This window comes from Brachyistius frenatus, unplaced genomic scaffold, assembly GCF_029030835.1.
Source record: "Brachyistius frenatus isolate BFR_SWC_R1_liver_20210118 unplaced genomic scaffold, ASM2903083v1 Contig_386, whole genome shotgun sequence".
Taxonomy (NCBI): domain Eukaryota; kingdom Metazoa; phylum Chordata; class Actinopteri; family Embiotocidae; genus Brachyistius; species Brachyistius frenatus.
Genome location: NW_027210985.1, coordinates 110,901 through 131,876, shown reverse-complemented (window position 1 = coordinate 131,876; position 20,976 = coordinate 110,901). Strand labels below are relative to the sequence as shown.

General features: G+C 41.2%; 2 protein-coding genes across 2 annotated transcripts; both read right to left on the bottom strand.

Annotated features, from left to right (window-relative positions):
• Positions 1–492: 492 nt before the first annotated feature.
• On the bottom strand, positions 493–11,096 carry sil1 (SIL1 nucleotide exchange factor). The gene is made up of 12 exons (XM_069724643.1): positions 10,769–11,096; positions 10,201–10,313; positions 8,709–8,868; positions 7,407–7,512; positions 7,193–7,298; positions 6,892–6,978; positions 5,372–5,467; positions 5,175–5,296; positions 3,825–3,921; positions 3,560–3,724; positions 3,237–3,401; positions 493–1,821 (listed from the first exon to the last, which is right to left on the bottom strand). The coding sequence occupies exons 2-12, from the start codon at positions 10,306–10,308 to the stop codon at positions 1,624–1,626; spliced, it is 1,410 nt and encodes a 469-aa protein (XP_069580744.1). The 5' UTR covers positions 10,309–10,313; positions 10,769–11,096; the 3' UTR covers positions 493–1,623.
• Positions 11,097–11,808: 712 nt separating this feature from the next.
• spdl1 (spindle apparatus coiled-coil protein 1) lies at positions 11,809–20,717 on the bottom strand. The gene is made up of 14 exons (XM_069724640.1): positions 20,668–20,717; positions 19,657–19,818; positions 19,227–19,403; positions 17,593–17,787; positions 17,176–17,325; positions 16,323–16,421; positions 16,027–16,137; positions 15,785–15,925; positions 15,544–15,650; positions 14,960–15,080; positions 14,460–14,526; positions 14,168–14,359; positions 13,937–14,012; positions 11,809–12,150 (listed from the first exon to the last, which is right to left on the bottom strand). The coding sequence occupies exons 2-14, from the start codon at positions 19,816–19,818 to the stop codon at positions 12,009–12,011; spliced, it is 1,740 nt and encodes a 579-aa protein (XP_069580741.1). The 5' UTR covers positions 20,668–20,717; the 3' UTR covers positions 11,809–12,008.
• Between the last annotated feature and the right edge of the window lie 259 nt (positions 20,718–20,976).

The window sequence follows — 20,976 nt, the reverse complement described above, 5'->3', positions numbered from 1 at the left end:
AAATTTCCCCACTGCGGGATTAAAAAAGTCTGATCTCATTTTATCTTAATAATAATAATAATAATAATAATAATAATACGGTGATTGTTTTGAGAGTCTATGTTGATTCAAAAAATTTCCCCTCGGGGATTAATGAAGTAAATACCTACCTACCTACCTACCTTGATTCTCTTTTATGGTCATTGTATAGGCTGCAGCTTGTGGTGCTGCTGATTTAGTTTAATGCGTTATCCTGAGGGGGAAACATTCATCAGATCTGAAACTCTTACAGTGTGGTCGTACGTCATTTGGGCCGAATTGGGTTTTGTACCCTCATGGTTGAAATGCACTTATTGTAAGTCGCTTTGGATAAAAGCGTCAGCTAAATGAAATGTAAAAAAAATTCATCAGCAGAACACCACAATTTTTTAATGATGGATTTATTCTTAAATTAACAACACAAAGTAAAAATATTTTTCCATAACAATCCCCCCCCACCCCCACCCCAAAAAAATTTGCAAAATCTATCCCAATACAACGGATGTAACAGAATTTTTGTTTGGACGATCTCACCTCACAATGACGCTTTGCATTAACTCGCAATACTTTCTTGTTTCCCCGCAATAACATTTGCATTTCCTCTGGCCCATAGAGAAAAGTTGTACTTTGTTATGATTCGTATGTATTATGTAACAAACCTATGCTGCAAGTGACTACGGCAAGAGTCAGCACACACTCCGCTGTGTCTGCATTTAGAAAGAAAACTAGAGCAGCTGGCCCACGAGCTTTGTCACTGCCTGGACCGGCTGTAGCTCCAATTGTGAGCAGCTTTGAAGTGACACAGCTTTCACTGTGACTGTGGCTGTACTGCTGTTGTTATTATTCTGGGTGCGATACATTTGTTATTAATGGGAGTAAGAGTGACCACGTAAAGCAGCTGTGTGTGTGCAGTGATGGCTGTGGGGCTGAGTGTTGTATAGAAACTACTATATTCATGGTCATAAAGCACTGCAGGGTCAAATAGTAGAGCAGCTGGGCCTGTCTGAAACACAGCAGACCCCGGAGTCTGAAAAATAACAATATCGAGCCACAGCTTCACCTGTCAGAAGCTGTACTCACAACCAGTGGCTGTATTCTGTTAGAGATCGGCCTTTTAAATGGAGTAATGAGCAGTAAATGCATAAAGTGTCACTTCATCTCTGCTTCTGTTGTATCTGCTGCGTGTATAACTGGACTGGACCAACACAACAACTGTTCATGAGGATCAGAAGGAATTCAAAACTCATTGCAAGGGAAACACAAAAATTAGAGTGAGTTAACAAACACATCGCAGAAAAGAAAATCCCAGCATCACCTTTTGGAGTCTCCTTACAATCCGCAGCACTCCTGCACAAACATTTTAAGGCCATGAGCAAAATATTGGTTGAGTTTAGACTGAGTGACAAATCATCGATCCGTCACGTTAGCTCAACGTTTATGTCCACGAACGCATTCCTCGTCCTCGGTTCGTATGCAGTATTGGTGTTCGGAGACTGTCTCCGTCTGTGGTGGGTCGTTGTTTCATGCCCACAGAGTCACACTGTGTCGACAGCTCTCTGCATTACATGCTCACACACACGAAACTGTCTCCGTACAACCTTCTGGTCATTTCATTTTGACGTGCAGCGCGTCTATTAGTTGTACAATCTCCGCAAAGTAGCCATTCTCCTCTCCAAGAGTTATTTCCGACTGGACCATTTCCTGGTACTGATCTCTGAGAGAGAGCAGAGAGTCCAGCAGGGAGCCGTTGGAACGGTACTGATCCAAACACACAGGAGCCATCGCCAACAAAGCCCGGAGAGCCTGCAGAAAAAAACAAAAAAAATGGCACAAACTCTTTAGGGCCTGATTTACTGAAGGTTTGCGCGTATAAAATAACGTGCAAGCTTCACATCATCTTAAAAAAAATATCCAAGCTGATCTACTAACAATGTGCAGTGAGGATTGAGTCTTTCAAATGTGCAATTTAACACTCGTTGTCCATTTTGCATGTTTGCCTGCATGCACATGTAATATTGGGCGTTTCTACTTGAAGGTGCAAAATACTGGGAGGGAAACATGCAAATAGAACAATTTAACACCCGCCATGATATTTATTAAACCTGAAAGTAGAAACAGGAGAAGTGATTGTGTGCATATTTTAGTACGACTGAAAGGAACGTATTAATCAGATGAACATGAGGAGAGACCGCTGCTCTTATTGTGGTGAGAAGGAGACGCAGGGAAACTAAAGAACACGTAGAGAATGTAGTTTTACACCCGTGGAAACATGTTTAAGATGACAGAGGGAAAAATGATTCAAACATCTTCTCTGTCCAGCGATGACATTTGTGAGTTATTGAATGAACGGAATGATGATTGACAGCCAACAACAAGGAGGAGCCATGAAATACCGGTGTCGTGCCAAAATGTGATCGTCTGCCAGTAAACACCGGCGATGACAGAACTTCTTACGACTCAGCATTTTCCTGCCTCTGGGTCATTCCAGCGTATCGCTGCTTGGACATCCCACCCTGTCCCGTTATTCAGGTGAGCTGTCCAAGGTCCTGAATGATTCCCGCAGAATTCACAGGTAGCTTCATCAGGTTCACGAGCACTCGCGAGGAACTGAATGAAAAGTCACCTGCTCATCACAGAAAGATCTGGACCTGCTGATCTGTGTTTGTTAGAGGATCTCATCCACCGTCCCTCCGGTTTTATTAGCTGATGTTTTATTATATGCTGCTTTTTGGGTTGTTGTTTTTTTTTGGCCTAATATTTTGCCATCTTCCCATAATTTAATCTACTGATCTTTTTGTTTTTCCCACGGTATTGATTTCCTCGCTGATAATCTGCTATATAGCGTTTTGTTCTTGTTATTAATATGAATATGAATATATCAGATTTCCTTTTGCTTTTGCGGTCGCTCTGTTTTCCATTGCTGGAATCACTTTAACACACACAAACACCTCATTTAAATAGAGCGATTTGCACCCGATATCAGAGACGCAATTACTCTTAGTAAATCACCCGCAAAACGGGTGCAAAATAAATGTGCAAACTTTTGGAATAAACACACAATTTACTCCCCTTTATTTGAGATCTTAGTAAATCAGGACCTTAGTGTAAAAAATGAATTTGTCCTGTGAAACTTAGTCATTTAAAAATGCTTAGAATTTGTTTTGTGTGAAAAATTAACATTGTTTTACTGTTCATAAACAATACATCTCCAAGCCCACCTTTTCTCTGTAGTCATGCTCCGTGGACTCCAGCAGCTGTGGGACCAAACTGCACCAGCCCTTCTCGAACAGCTCCCCCTGCAGGGACACCTTGGAGTACTGACGCACCCGCTCCTGATGGGCTGCATCCAGGACCGAGTCCAGACCGACCTGGGAGATCAGCTCCTGGTGGAGCAGAGGAGACCAGCATGAGCGTCACCTGACAAGCCAGATTCAACATCCTCCATAAACACCGAAAATCCCTTCTCATGAATACAAAAACAATGAAAAATAAATCTGGATTTTTAACCAAATTTACTTGAAATACAGTTTCTCTGTTGTACCTTCTCGCTGATCATGTCGTACAACATGGTGACAATGCGTTTACGCAGAATTCCACCTCTGTCTTCCCGGAACAGGTCTGACAGGACCTGCAGCCCGCCATGTGACAGGAAGTGACGCTGTGCGTAGGGGAAGTGACGTAAGAGGGAGGCCACCGCAAAGAGGACCTAGTGGGAGGACAGTCACACCGGAATCATTACAGGTGAGTTCTAAGTGTTCGTACGCACCTTTACGACAGCACGTTGTAATGAAGGCGGGTGTCTGTACCTTCTTTTTGACACGGAGAGGCTGTGCAGTGGCCAGTGTGGTTAACAGGGTCTGCAGAGCACCGCTCTCCACAGCTTTCACTTGAACTACCGGGTTACTGCAGGATACAAACACAGCAGTGAGAAATCTGACAGTGATATGAAGCACCAGGTCCACCTGATATCATCCCAGCGCAACGAAACAGCTCCATCAGCTTCAAACTAACAGAAGGAGTCAATTACTTTCAAGAAAAATAACAGAAACTGTGATGTGCACTGAAAGTAGGGACAGAAAGAGCTCCAACAATTTTGATATTTGTGCCAAGAAACAAAATGAATTATGCAATTCAATATTATTCAAAAGTCCCTTGAGGTTAGTGCGACGCCATGATCATCCATTCTTAATGTGTTTTATTGACGCCTGACGTGACTTTGTAACATGCAAAATGTAACGCCTACAAAAAAAAAACAATTTAAATTTTTTTTATTTTAAGACACTGGAAGTTAACAAAAGCTCCAGAACTGTTACCGTACCCTGAAAACTATAATATATGTAGGCCATGTACAAAGCCTTTCAAAAAGTAATAAAACAAATAAAAGTCCTTTTCTCTGTAGGTGCCATTAAAATGTCTCCATCTGCAAACCCGAGTTGCTTCTGTTACCTCCCTTCATTCCTGCTGCAGGTTAGTATGTACAGAACTGGTAGCACAATGACTGAAGGGCCCTTTAGACTGAATGACAACAACACTAATGTGAGCTTACTGCATGTAACACTGTGAGATGAGTCTCATTAACTCTGGGTGTAAGTCTGTGTCAGACTATTACCGCATTACTTTGAGACTTTCAGATTGTGCGATAGATTGTAGCGCTACGATACAAGAGAAGAAAGGTATCACATTACCAGCTCGCGACATCACTCTGCTGTTTGTCACACACACCTCGATCATTTTGCATTCTGTGCGTGTTTTATTTCCTAAACTTTATTGTAAAAATGTCACACAGCATGCTGTATTCCGCATCCGTTTCACGTGTTATTCTGATTGGTCGGCTTCAGTCGTAGCCAGGCAGGTGTCATGTTATAAAGGTTTGTCCAGGTATTTAGAAATCGTGAAGGTATTATCTTCGATACCATCAAAAAAAATGTAGCGCATAGTTATAATACAAGTGATGTATTGTAGTGCATAATTTACTTCATCACAGGTCAGAAATGTCAACGTAAAACCCATCGCTTCATGTATTGATTTGTCTTAATGTGTTGACAACAATAAAGAAATAATACCATCGTATATTAGCTCCCACCATATAGCAACGTAAAACTACCTGCACTGCACTTTGAAATTTAACGAAGCATTTAATATTATGCAGTTTGTACCTGGCCAAAGCGGATCCCAGAACGAAGGCCGAGCTCTCCTGTAATCTGAAGTCGGAGCTGTTCAGACCTTCGAGGATGAACTGCAGACCGCCCATCGAGCACAGGCTCTGAGCGTTGTCCACCTGGGGGAAACACGGCGTTAGAGACCCCAACATCCTCCCAGTGTCTGTGTTTCAGACGTCCGGTGCGTGTGCTACCTGATGCACCAGGTACTCCAGCTCCAGCAGGATGCTCATCTTCTGCTCGGTGGTGGAGTTGCTGCTGTTGAACTGGTCCAGCAGGCGCCTCATGATCTAAACAACAGAGCGACGCGCTTCATTTCGCTGAGACACGTACCGAATAGTTTCAGGACAGATAAGCAGCGTGTCAATAAAAGCCCCCCTCGAAATAATCACATCAAAATCACACCAGAGTTTGCATACACGGCTGCTTTCCGTGAAACGATGACTGCAGGCTGAACTTCCTGCTGAATCACAGTTTAGTTCAAGTTCACTTAACCACTAATATAGGAAGCTGAATCTACTGCTGAATACAATTAATCAGGCTCGTACCAGAATTTAGAGCAAACAGCAATATTAATATTTCAGTTAAAAAACCCTGATGCGATATTTACTTATTTAATTTGGTTTTAGTTTTATAGATGAATAAAAAACGTGTCAACGCTCTCTGACAAATTATGTAATGGTGTAACTATTTCTAAATGACCATAGTAACATTAGGACTACAATATATTAGTGGCTAATATTGGCAGATAAGAAAATAATGATATCTTACACCTCTAATGATAGAGGAGTGGGAAGTATGGCCCCAAGTAATATCCCGATATGTCTGGGTATTTTTGTAATAACTACACTTTTAACCTAAAAAAGGAGATCAAATCTGTTATTAATGTGTCTGCATATCAAAATAATTAACTAAACTAAATAAACTATGGTTATTACAAAAAAGTTTATAGTCAATTTATGTTGGGTTTTTTTTACTTTGGGGGTGGTGAAGACAAACTTTTGGACAAATATATTAAAAACATGTACTTATCAATATAAAAATATATTTTTTGAGTATTGTGTTGGTATCCACGACAAACAGATAATTATTATTTATTTTTAGTAACCCTCAAATTCCAGATTGGTGAATCTCAAAAAAAAGTTTCATTTCTTGGGTTTTTGGTCACTTAATGCAGCGCACCAACATTGTTCTTACTATATAAACACGTTTCAGACTTTTATGGCTTCTTACAGTCTGTCCGTGCTCTAGTAAGAAATTATATTTGAGACCATGAGACAAGACGTTTGTACTTCTATTGGTCAGATATATGAGTTACTGACACTTGTCAAATTGACAAATCAAGTAAATAAATGTTTCACTATTCTTACAGAATCTAAAGTCCTTACTCAGCAAATGTAAATATACTGTAACAATTTTAAAAAGGCAGAATACTTGATTGTTTACTGATATTTTCAAATTTCCTGTTTACATATAATAAGAGCAAGGAGAAGATTAAAAAACTAGGGATTTCCTCGGGCTGATCCAAAAATATCATAATCGATTGGTCTTGGCTAAAATACGCTGATCAGGATGTTTTTGTTTCTTTACTGAAGTCTGTGTTGATGTTGCTGCTGCTGCTCTCCTGAAAAACATAGACTGGAACATCGCTATCCAAACCGGAGTCATAAATCTGACATATAGATTCGGCACACCAAAGACCAACACATTGTACCTGAACATCCGTCTCCACCAGCAGGTCCAGCTGAGCCATGTCTCTCTTTAACTCCTCGAGGGGACGATACTTTGACTCCACAGAATCCTAAAAACACACAACAATGAGAGGATGCATTTAGCTGCGAATGTAAAGTGTTGTTGTAGTAATAAGTAAAAAGGTGCAAACTCTTTCTTCTTAGTGTTGTGACTTTTCTCCGACACAAAATAAGACTACTTTAAATTGGACGATGTCATTCTGACCGATGTGCCGTGGACGACTGCAGAGCTCAGAGAGCTTGGTGTGGACGCGGTGCCGCTACCTGACGTTGTGTGTCTTTGCTTGCGGGGTTCAAGTCCTCCTTTATCTTCTTCATGGCTCGTTTCAGCTCATCTGGGCTGAAGGAGGACTGAGTCTCTTCTTTCTCCCTGCAAAGACACACTACTAACTGTTATGCGCTGCGCTAATTACACAACCAACAAGTGAAACGAACTTCATTATGTAATAAAGAGTGAGGCGTCAGCCTGGACCCGCACCTGTGCTCCTGGGTCCAGTACTTCAGCTGCTCGTCTCCCAGTCGGACCTCCCTCTCACCGGTCTGCAGATTCAGCCTCACACGGGAACCTGCTGGCACGGCATGACCTACACACACACACACACACACACACACACACACACACACACACACACACACACACACACACACACACACACACACACACACACACACACACACGACATAGATACAAAAAGTAAGTCTATAACAGAAGATTTTGTTTTTACTGTACCAACAGTGTGGAAGAACCGCAGTAGAGCCAGAGCTGCATTTCTTATTAAATCTTCCCAAAAATCACTAAAAACATCGGCAGTTTAATGACTGCTTAAATAATCATATTACAAACTGTACTACAGGAAACAGACAGTTGTGCTCTCACAGGTCAGTTTGCCTCTGGAGGCACTAACATGAGGGAATCACACTTCTACACACATCTACGTGACCTCCTATTTATTTTACTTTTATTATTAAGATTATTATCATTGTTCAAACTGATATTACTGTTTTCAGATGTATAATATTTATATACAGTGTAGTTATATTTACAGCACCCACGAAGGGTCATGGTGGATTGTTTTCACCACAACCATGTCAACTAACTGCAACACAAAAATCATTATAAACGAATGTGTCACAGACAGACTCAGAACAGCTGAAGCACAGCATGGCTACACATTCAATCACACTGTCAGTACAGAAACATCCAGTGGACAAGTACCAGGATGATGCACTCAAAATGGTGCAAAAAAAAAAAAAGAAAAAAGAAGTATGAAACGTTGGACTCTTTCCACCCTAAACAGTAGCCATCTTGGCTACGCAAAGGAAGGGGCGGGGCCACTGACGTAAAGGATTTTCAAATTAAGGTGTCTGAAGAAGCTGCAGCTGTTCCTGAACACAAACGTGTTTCTTTTGCGCTTCTGCTGCTGCACAGAAGAATCAGTGTGTTTATTGAGTGTGTTAAACAGAGGGCACAAGCTGGGTAAAATAATTAAAGCTGCGGATATTTTGGCAGGTGATGTGTTCACATGCTGAAGTCATTTCCAGTCAGTGTGTGATTTGACCCCGAAGGTTCAAGGGAACACAAAAGCAGTCCAGAAAAATTCCCCACTGTGACACTTAGGGGACTTTATGTTTTAGTTCTGTCATTATCTGGATCATTATCTTAAAAATTATTCTGTACGTCTTCAAAGTTAACGTCAGTATTCATACAATGCCTTTACAAAACTGTATCTGAATGAATGCATCGAAAACGAACGTGTATATTCAAATATGGGTACATTACTTGGTTTAAGTGTCTGCCACTGCTCAGTAGGTTGGACTACCTCCAGATCTCCTTCATCATCATCATCATCATCATCATCATCAACTGTCACCTCCTCTTCAGCACCACCGACTCTCTCTCCTCCATCTGGGTTCTCCACCACAGTTAAGGCACCGTCAGACTGCACACAGACAAAAAGTAGGGACGGAAAATAAATTGCATCCTCTGTAAAGTTTCATTTTAACTGATTTAATTTATCAGATATCATGAATGCATGTTGAATATTCATTTTCTAGACTGGGATTGCATCACTATTACTGAATGTTGCCTCTGTACTGTCCAGCTGAAGGACACTGGTTTTATTTCCACTTCTCTCTTGTGATTAAAGAAACTCTGAGGATCTGTTTATTTCTTCATGATCGACCTCCTGCAGCTTTTATCACATTTAAAGAAATATTTAAATGGTGAAATACTTTACTAACACAGAAAATAAATAACCTGTAAGGATGGTATGTACACAGGTTTAAGGACCGTGCTGAGTCAGCACTGAGTAATCCCTCCTTTGGCTGTTATCACATGTAGAAAATACTGTTTGAATCCAGCAGTGTTTCTATTCTTGATTTATGTTTGCAAACTGCTTTACGTTTTGACATATTTTCAAAACTTTTCATCCCTTCAGGAACTGCATGCCAATCAATCAATGAATCCCCTTCTGCAAGAGGCTGAGGTCTGTCCTGACCAAAACCTCACACCTCAAGAATAGTTGCTTTCTGACTGCAGCTGGTCTAATCAACAAAGTCCAGGACATAAACTCCATCTTACTAACAGCCTCCACACATCACATGTAAAAACTATAATCCTATATTGTAATATGTAAACTAATTACATGTAACATAGCATGTTGTATGAACAATCATTTGTGTTATTAGACTTCCACATGCTCTTTTTTTTTTTACATCCATTAATATTGTTTGTACTTGAATGTAAAATTGTCTTTTGTGTTCTATTTGTTAGCATCCTATAGTTAGTTTTTTTTTTTTTTTTTTTTTTATTGCAATGCTCCACTACATCACAACAAATTGATATGCAAAAACATACTTGGCAATAAGATAACAGAAAACAACTCAATCAAGCCCAAGGACAGCTGGATAACTCCTTTCCTGAGGGTCAGCAACCAGTTTGAGCAAAAACCTTTTTTTTTTTATAAGGAATTTGTTTCAAGCTGTAGTTCCAACATGTGGCTCGGTTCTCAAGATAAAATTTAACTACAACCAGGCTAGTATCTATGAGCTGCTGTCAAATCCAGCCTCAGCCTCTGTGACCTTTGGCTGTGGAAGACAACCTGTTACTTGTGTATTACACTCCTTGTATTGACACCAGAAAATAAACTTATGCAACCATGTTTTTTTTTCTTCCATTTATTAGACTTGTAGTTGATTTATTCTTTTAAAAACAAAAATGCAAAGACAAAAGTAAAACACATGGCATACATTTTGAATCCGGTAAAGCTCACCTTTTGGCCCACAATGCTGACTATGTGACAGAAATGCAGCAGCAGGAGGACAAACAGGGTTAAGCAGCTAAATGAAGCTCCTCCAAACTGACTGGATATAAACCTCATGGTGACTGAAACACAGGAGACACGATGCTGCATTAGTATCATTAAGATTCAACACACAGGATGACTGCCTGACCACGCCAAACTCCATTCACGGATCTGATGTTTTAACGTCGCTGGAAAAATAGAAGAGATATCTTTACATTCAATACATTCAAATACACTGTCTGCCAGATGGATGTTTGAAGAGCTGTATGTATGGAAGAATAACAGTCTGACGAACATCATTTGAAACAGGTGCACTGAGCATTAATGGTTCCAAATCAAAATGCATTGACAAGATGACCAACTAAGTGTAAATGGACAATTACGTGAGTGCTCCAAAAACCCGAAGACCCCAGTTAGCAGGGTGTTTGCTGGGATAACGCTTGTATACAGCCAGTCTGTGGATACGACTCGTACCCTAGCAGCTGACATTATAAGGTCTGCAGCTGAAGACAGTCTGAGGTCAACACAAACTCACCGGTTCCGGTGAAGTGAAACGATGACGGGGAGACAGGAGTCGTTTGCCTTCTTGTTTTGTGCCTTCATTTGTTTACAACACAAACATTCAGACCGTTCCCGCATCGTTCACATCGGAAGGCTTCTGTCACGTGCGCTCAGCTCTCACTGGTCCCTGATTGGTCCACGTAAAGCAATCTTCTTCTCGATTCGCGGCAGTGGTTGTTAAACAACTGAATTACGCAGTGCTGCCACCTGCTGGTGTCAAATGTTATCGGGTACAAGTACATCCCCATGGGAATTGTTGACTTCAACACATTTGAGCAAGCAAACGCTTGATTGTTTTTGGAAACAGTGTCAATTGTTAAAAGTAATATACTCAAACGATTAAAAATAACAAATACAATTATATTTTGATAACAAATACAATTACATTACAGACAGGATCTGCAGGTAAAGTAAGTGTCTACACACCCGTCAGAGAGACTGTCCAAATTTGAAAAGCATGGGAGGTGCAACGGGAAAATAATTTTACTCTCCCAAAAAGACCATCATTACATTAAAACTATAGTTTGGCAAAGACCATAAAGGAAAACCACAGGCCTGCTGGAATAATGTGCTCTGGACAGATGAATAAAGACAGACGTGTTTGGCCTCAGTAGCGGTAGACATGTTTGGCACAGACCAATGATAAAGACAGAAAATCGTACCCACTGTGAAGCATGGTGGTGGAAGCGTTGTGGTTTGAGGCTGCTTCAGGGGCGGGGCAGCTTGCAGTCATTGAAATAACTCTAAATTATGCATCATATCAAAGAGTGAACTAGAACCGGACCTATGAACGGTATAATGATCCTAAAGCACACGAGACAAAAGGTTATTTCTGCTGCAGCAATACTAACTTCTGAGGCCAACTTACTTTTCCCAAAGAATATTACATCTATTTATCTTTATTTTCAAATAAGTGACTGAAAAAGCAAATATTCGTCATGTTGTTGTTCAAGTACATCATCTGTACCTGTCGGCAAGCACAGATGAGAAATCTGTCGTGTCAGAGACAGAGAACACAGATAAATAGTTTAATATCCCGGATTCAGAAAACTGGAAAAACAATACATTATGTTGACAATGGTTTTTAATAAGAGTAAAAAATGTTGACACAAGTATAGAACAAAAATGATGAAATGAGCAGAAAAAAAAGTGCAAGTAACAAGTAAAAAATAGAACAATATTAAAGAAGCATCTACACGGGAGTGTTTTCTGTCCTACTGTTGAGCGCACTGGTTCTCCATACTGCTGTTGGAACCGACGTGGATCACCTCCACCGGTTTGGCTTTCTTTCTCCTGTCCACTGGTTTATTCTGCCGCTGGTTCTCCTCCATGTCTTTACAGTCGGTCGAAGGGGAGCTGAAAGCACAAACAAAGAAATACAACCCAACCGTTGCTCACTTGGAACCAGATTTTTTTTAGTTTACATTTAGTCAACACAAACTACAGGAATGCCTGAAAAAATATAAAGACATTTTTGAGTGTTCTTTAAGAACCCAGGAAGTGTTTGTTGTGCCTGATAAAGTATTATTAAAGAAGCTTGAATCAGTCACATGGTGGCGCATGACAAAGAAAGTTCTCCAGTATAGTGGGAATAACATCTACAGTCCTGTGTGACTACAGTATCACATTTGTTTCTATCCCAAGACTAGCTGCAGGAAGCTGCTGTTTAAAATCCATTTGTGACGTTTAGTTTTCAGCTTCTTTTTTATTTTGCTATTGTTTGGTTTTCTATGAAAAACAGCCGTCAACGAATATATTTTGAAAGCAGCGTTTCTGCCCGTCACTCCTATGTAGGACCTGCAGGCCCTTCTATTAGGGGGCTGTTTACCACCTGACTTTTCAGTTCAGAGTTCAGTTATGAAGACTTTTTCTGAAAGCTTGAGTAAAAAAATAAATAGTGCTCCGCGTGAGAGGACTAAATAAGTAGCATATAGCTATAAAATTTAAAAAAAAAAAACACACAATGCGAGGCTCAATTTAGACAGAATAGAAAAAGTGATCATGAATTCATATAAAGTCGATTAAATGAGTAAAATACACCAAAGTCAGCATCTCGAAAAGAAGTAAAGAGGAGTGAAGTGTCACCAAAACTCAGTCACTGTCAACAAGCTTCTGGACACAAAAGTTTTGACTTAAAACTTTCCTTTTTGATAAAGCTTATAGTTAGGTCTGGCTCAGGTGGCCCTGAACCGTCCTGCAGTTCTGCTGTTATAGGCCGAGGCTGCTGGGGGACCTCGTGATGCACTGAACTTCTTTCCTCTCACTCTTTCACTCTCTATAGATTCATATCTCACCATCACATCTCATGAACTTCATGCTTTCTCTCATAGTTTTTGCTTATTATCGGCTGCCTCTCCATTCAGTTCCCTCGCTCGCGTAGTTTCTCTTCTTTCTTTTGCAGATGTCCCGTCATGGAGCTGTATGTCTCTGCTCTGCGATCGTCGTCTCCACCAACAGTTCTTCTCTTCTATCTCTATGCTGTCCTTTTCTCTCTCTGCTCTCCTCTCACCCCAACCGGTCGAGGCAGATGGCCGCCCACCTCTGAGCCTGGTTCTGTCGGAGGTTTCTTCCTGTTAAGAGTTTTTCTTCCCTCTGTTGGAGGTTTTTCTCCCTTAAAGAGGAGGGTTTTTTTCCCTCCTAACTTATGTGGGAATTGTTGAATTGTTGGGTTTCTCTGTATAATACAGTGAACCCTCGCTATAACGCGGTTCACCTTTCACGGTCTCGCTGCTTCACGGATTTGCATCGTGCATTGAAATCACATTACGACTATATGTAACGTAGATATATTTAATGTCCAGTTCTATCTATTTCAATTGTAAAATAAAGGTTACTACTTCACGGATTTCGCCTATCACGGTTTCTATTTGGAACGTAACCCCCGCGAAAAACGAGGGTTCACTGTATTGTAAAGTTCTGCTGTAATGACATTAATGTGTTAAGTTTCATGAAATAACCCGTGTTTTGATTTGGCGCTATATAAATAAAATATAATTGAATTGAAACACAACATGAGACAATACAAGACTGTACCAGGGAGGAAACAAGTAACAGATGAATGAATGTGTGATTCGTAAGCTTCCGCAGACACTGAATGACCTGAATTGAAATGTTGAGCCGTGCTGACAGTAGAGACACTGACCTGGGGTTGGGAATCACAACCGGTTCATCTCCACTGATCTTCACACACTTGGCAGGCGGCGGCTCCGGCTCTGAATCTGCAGCAGTGAATGTGAAGGTGAATGATTGGCGGTGCCATCACATCACATGAACTAAACATCTCACCTGTCTCTGCGTTTGCATTCTAATAACTGAAATCAGTAACTGGATACATTTCAGATTCCAAGTTTTGACACTGTGTTAGTCCACACACCTTGTTTGCAGCTCACTGTCTCTTCTGTAGGACAGGTGTTGGCCTCAGGGGCCACAGTCTTCTTATCTAGCACATCCATCGCCGCAGCAACGAGCTGCTCGCTCTTGTCAAGTGTTGGCTCCCCGGAGGAGGGTACGACGTCAACAGGAAGTTTCTCTTTCTTTCTCTTCTGCAAGAGGTTCTTTTTTGCTTCTGAAGACAGAAATGGAAAAAAAAAAAAAAAAAAGCAGCAACGTTAAGAAGACGAAACGTCAGACACATGATTAATGTGTGAGTTTGGTATCCGAGTTACCTTTTGGTTCATATTTGTGTTGGAGCTCCTCTGCTCGCAACTGCAGCTTGATCTTGTCGCTCTGAGTCTGCAGCAGGGAGCAGAAATATGAAGTACAATCAGACAGTGCTGCAAATATCACACGACATTCAGAGCGCCGAGTTTTTAATGGGCGATGTAGTTCAATCTTTTCTTCTTTTTTTTACAACTGAAAGAAATGCTGAATGACAGTAGGATTGGAGCTCAGAGAATAAAGGCTTGCCCACATACGACATAATGACACTCTACGCTCAGCTTCACTGTACTAGAACACTGCTCGTTCCCACATTATAAATCTGCGCTTCCTTTGTAGCTTACGTCATTGAAATACAAAAAAAAAAAAGTTTAATTTTGTTCTCTATCGAGTTGTTTTATATTCATAACCCTATTCGGTGGGATTGTGGTGTAAGTGTTGCTTTCAGCTGCAATTCTACACGATCTAAAGATGTCATAGAGGAAACACACAAAGAGCAACGTTTTACCAGTTTGAGTAGCCGTTCAGAATTGAAGAGTTTCCTCTCCAGCTCCAGAGATCTCTGGCTCTCGGACAAAGATTTCATCCTCTGCAGGGAAAGTTCGTCTCCTAGACGCTCTGCATCCTTGCTGAACACACACAGAGTTGTGTTTCCGTCATTTCAGGGGACATCACATTGACTTCCATGTATTTAGTTACCATATTCTAAACCTTAAACCACCACAGTTGTTTGTTGTTGCTGTTGTTCAATTTACACATAATAATTCCAACACCAACATTGCTTAAGTACATCAGACACTAGTCAATGACTTAATACTTAATATGAACATACAGCCATCTAATAGAAGGACTGACTTGAACTGGCTCCCTTACACAACTTTGTTTTAATTCCCCCATCTGGTGTTGCATCCAGGTATATTTCTCCATCTGACTAGTTGTTGTCATCTTTGTGTGAAGGTATAACACGTACTGATATTACCAGACTACAGATGTGGGGTTTGTTCAACTTTGAATGTGATCTGTGATGTAAAAACTGAGTTGTAGAACGACCCGAATGACATCTGATAACGTGGTGAAGCAAGTTGAACTCACACAGTGTTGTCGAGCTTCATTTGGAGCAGGTGAGTGTAGTATGTTTCATCCTGGCCCTCTCCACCCGCTGCTGGAGCTCGGTTAGCCGGCTGAGATTTCAACAGCATCTACACGCACACGCACACACACACACACACACACACACACACACACACACACACACACACACACACACGTCATATTTTAGTGTTTGTTCCCGTAGACTGACCGTTTTCAGAGCTCTGGGTTGGTAAGTGCTCACCTCCACCTTCTCCAGTCTCTGCAGTTTGGTCATCAGATTCTGGATCTCCCCGTTTTTCTCAGAGAGCATGGACTGCAGTCTCTCCAGCTGAGCCGGGTCAGCCCGGGAACCCTGCAGCTGCATCAGAGTGGCTATCTGGACCTGCACAACACATGCACATCTACGCTATTATTCAACAGCCAAACAAAAGAGCATGTTTGTTGTCAACGTGTTGTCCAGCTGCCTGCTGTGAGACACAGTACCTTCATGCGCTGCATTTGCTGTTTGCTGAAGGAGTGTATTTTCTGCAGCGACTGATACTGGACCTTCATACCGATGACCTGTCGCTCCATCTCAGCTCTCTTGTCCTCCAACTGCAATACAAGACGTGAACACCTAAACGACGGTTTCTGCCGGGGCTTTCTGTTCAGTTTAAAATCAAGTCCAGACTATGAGTCACAGAGAATTATCGTTGATTTGGACATCTTGAGACGGGGTGAAACAGTTCAGCATAAGTTCATTTTCCCCTTCAGCAGAGAATTTTTGCCGTTTTTTTTACCTCGGCAAACAGGGAATTCCCTTTGCTGTTTGGGTCCTGCGCCTGCTGAAGAAGCTGATCCAACTGGATCTCGAGGTCACGTTTCATCTCGCGAGATTTCTGTGTGCAGATTACGACAGTAGAGACAATACAGACCAGAAAAAACAAAGACACACGGACACGCAGTCGTCTCATCGTTCAAAGCTGTGCAGCTAATAAATTCTAACACTTCGACTTCTCTCTTGATTTAACGATGACTCTGCTGCTGCGGAGGGACAGTTCAAAATCACATAAATCATAGTTTGACTGCACGGAAGAAAAAAATGTACACCGATATGGATCATGTACACCAATAAAAAACAAAAACAAACGTAAAATAAACATTATTATATTCTAGTCCTCGTTTCCTCAGAAGCAGCTGAAGTGCTATACAAGACTGACAGTATCTGAACTTTCACCATGATCAGGTGATTTAAATCAACTGTGTATCATAACGACAGGTTTATCTGAGAGCTATTTGTTGGGCCCTGTTTTTTTTTTCTGCAGTAAGCAGATGAATGATAACCTCTGGGTTAAGATGTTTGTGTTATAGTGTGTATTATTATAATCAATTAGCCTGATGGGAGGGGCTTTCTATATTTAAAGGGATGGAGGAGTCAGTGTGAGCCTGGTTACAGAGAAGGTAACAGCTGCTTTGTTGAGACACCGTTGACTTACTTTTGGAACATTTTGGTTTAGAATTTTTGTTTTTGTTTTGCAAACATGTTTTGTAGTTTGTTGGTACCCTTTTCTATTTGTAAATATATTTTTGCCACCGATCTGTACTGTTCTGGTGTTTTTGTGCAAACCATACAAATATAGTAGCCACGTTTACCTCTAATGCATTAAACCAGGACACGGCTTCTTTTTCTCGGTCCTCTTTCTCCTCCGTGATTCGCTCCAGCTGCCGCTGCAGGCTGCCGTTGGTCCGGTCCAGCTGTTGTTCTGTGTACCGAGACTCCTGCAGCGTCTGCTCCAACTCCACCTGGGAACAGAAACAGTTCATCCCTCGTGCTCATAAAACGCCAGCTTGAGAAGTACAAGGGTGCCATTTAGAAACTAACTGGACAGGTTACCGGCATGTAAGAGAATCTATGGTGGTTGTGAAAGTCTCCAGAGCCAGCGTTTGTAGGTACTGAAGAAACATGCCGGTGCTTATGTAGATATTAAGGGCTCGTTCTAAGATAAGGAAAACATTGATACTTACATTCAGGTGATTATACACTAATAAAGACTAATTATAAATAATTACCTTGATGTTCTCCAGCTCCATGATCTTCATTTGCACCTCAATCATCTCAGACGTCATGGAAATCTGGGTGTGTTCGTTCAGAGCTCGGAGCTCCTCCATCTTGTTATTAAGTGTCTCAGTCTGCACTTCCAATTTGTGTTTCAGCTGTTTTTCATTCAGCTGCGATTCCTCCAGAGCCGACTGCATCGTCAGCATCTGAGACGAGACAAACAGAAACACGGATTAACTTCCATGATGTGGTTCTGTACAACGACGACTACGTGCTCAACCCCCTTGCTAGATTCTAGACTCCACCACTTTAATATTAACTTATACATTTAAAAAAGTGTGACGCCAGAGCAGTGAATGCTATTAGAGTATGACATATTTAAAGCTACACAACAAAAATGTACAATGAAGCACTTTCGGTTTTTTTTGTTTTTTTTACTGTATTTGCTTTTTTGTATTTGTTACATGTGAGGCAGAAACAACTGTAGACTACTTTATTTTCCTCGGTCTTAAAGGAATGCAGTGATGTAGTCATGACACTACTTCTCACTTAGATGCATATAACAGTGACACAGATGGAATATAACCGCAACTGCAATTTTGTTTTATTTTAAAGGTGAGGAGAGAGACAGGGCTCCATCTTATATAGTTTGCGCTGCAGACGTTTTATATCTCTGTCATTTCACACACCCATGGTAAAACCTCTAAACGAGAAACTTTGCACCTACCTGATCATGAAAGCACAACAATTGTAACATCAAGCCCTGAGATGATAACAACAAAGCAAGGAACGGTTCTCGTGTTTTTAGGATCACCCCTCGCTGAAGGGGCAAAAAACGTCCTGTAAAGTTACATGAGTATCGCACAGTAACATTACAGCAAATCTACTTATTTGATAGGAATATAAAAGGAAACCCGTATTTGTGAAATAAACAACATTTGGAAGATCAAAAGAGACACATGTACTGATTGTTTTAGTCTTCCTGGAGTTGGGCCTCACTATGCCAAGGGCCTCAATGGTACGTGTTTGTTGTGACAATCATTGTTCTCTCATTATTGGGTAAGCACAGCGTTTCTTGTTAATATGTTTTACTCACAGGTGTGTGAATTAACCTGGATATAAAGCATGCGTGACACAAAATAATATAACCTAAACATCTGAAGAGATCAGACAGAGCCTTCTCCTCTCAGACTTTTTTCTCTTCTTACAAAAAAAGCAGTATATTTCAGCAGTTATATTTCAGGAGCATCTGTTAAATGCATATAGAGAAAGCACTGGTGTCTGATGATGCATCAGACACAGAGAAGTAGTTTGCCACGTGGTTCAAGCAGAGGGCGCTCCTAGAATTCACGTAAACGAGGCTAAGCTCATCTCCGCAGCCGGTTACCACAATCTGTCAACATGCGACATTAAATCGAGCTTACATCCAATATTTGCTTATATGGATGATTTAAAGGAACCCAAACCCATTTGAAAGAAATTCTCTACAGTGTTCCAGTAAACCCTGACAGGCGTGACAGGTGAGCTGCTAGCGTTATTTGTCACACCTGCGTTTCTCCTACAATCACACATTAAACCATCTGCTGCGAACGAGGTTCTTTGTGAGGGTTTTGTTTTAGTCAGAGCGGACCACAGGTTGTTCTACCTTGTTGTGGAGCTCATTAAGAGCCATGCTGTGGCTTCTCTCCAGATGCTCTTGTTGTTCTTGAAGCTGCTGTTTCTGCTGGTTCTTCGCACTCTCGTAGTCTGATTGCAGCGACTCAAGCATCCGAGTCTTCAACACCACTTCCTTCTGCAAGGAGTACTTCTCTTGCTCGAGAGCCTACGATGCACACGTCAAAGACAGGTGGAGAAGTTTGAAACAATGCTGCAGTTCTTCTGGTCAATCCACTGACTTATTTGGGAAGTTATCCAAAAAAAAAAGTTTCATGAAAACTGTTGACATTGAGATCTGTGTCTGGTTGGCAGCAGAATTTTGGACAACTCATATGCTATAAACAGAAAAAGGAAAAGTAAGAGAGAAAATGTATGTTTTGTGATTTGCGTAAGTCGCCCTTATACAGTGAACAGCCTACCTCGAGTGCATTGGTCATCTCCACTCTCTGTTCGTCCAGCCTGTTTTGCAGCTCCACTTGCTGGTTGAGGAGATCCAAGCCAGCTTGAGCAGCCTGGTGGACCTGCTCCTCCCGCTCCCTCAGCTGGCCCCTCAACAGCTCCAGCTCCTCTTCTGCTGCCATCTGGAGAGAAGAGGACAGAGGGATGTGTATAACACCTGATTCATGCTTCCAGCACTACCAGAGGATTTCCGCAGTTGCCTCAAAAACCACGACAACTTCTCATTGGTGGCACTCACTGTCCTTTAAAATGTAAGAGCACACAGCAACGATATAAGATCAATTCAAATAAAGTCAAAGAGCACATATGGAAGTTCATTCATACATATAAACATACACACACACACACACACATTGATCCGGTATACTTTGTATTTGTGCACATAACCCCTCATGCCAGTGTGGTTATAGCTTAGTAGCGTATTATGGCCCCGACATGAATCATGTTTCGATGTAACGTAATAGTCAGGCCCCAGTTTGGCTCTCTCGTATATTATGAATGAAGATATTAATAGCACATCCTTTCAGGCTCACTTCTGTATCCTCATATTTGCATTTATTGAGTAAACTGCAGCCTCGCCAGGTTCATACCATCCCATAATCAAGTTAGTATTATTAAAGCTATTGTAACCCAGGTTTCAACACTATAGAAGTATCTTGGAACTTTTGAAAATTGAGTTTGGGAGGTAAAAGCATCAGCAGCGACATTCTGTTGACAAAACACAACTTCTACACTAGATAATAAACGACGACGGGTTACTGATGAAACGTCAGTTCGCTAACGATTGTTTCCACCTCTCCAACCCAAAGCCAGCTAGATAGTTTGAACGAGACAAACTAAAAACACCACAGATATTTCCTTGAAGCGAGCGACCACATAACTCTGAATATCATTCTTGAAGTGCTACCGAAAACCGCTGCGACATAAAAACAATATAATAACGAGAATAACAACGAAACACGTTTGGTAACCTTGTCGACGATTCGTCTTCAGGTCAACCGCCACAGTTTAAATCAAACAGCTACCACGAACTGTCGCGAGATCTTATCTCAACGAGAGTTGTGCCTGCGCAGAGACACCGCTCAGAAGAATCTGCCGTCCTTGCAAGCCGCATCCCCGGGTACTACTACTAATTTGTATTCTGTAAAATGTAATATTTTGTAATTTCATTGCACCCTAAAATAATTGTTTCTATCGAATGTTCTAATCAATATGTAATAAAAATAAATAAAAAAAAGACAAATAAAACAAAAAAAGCTTTTTTTAAATAGTGGTTTTGC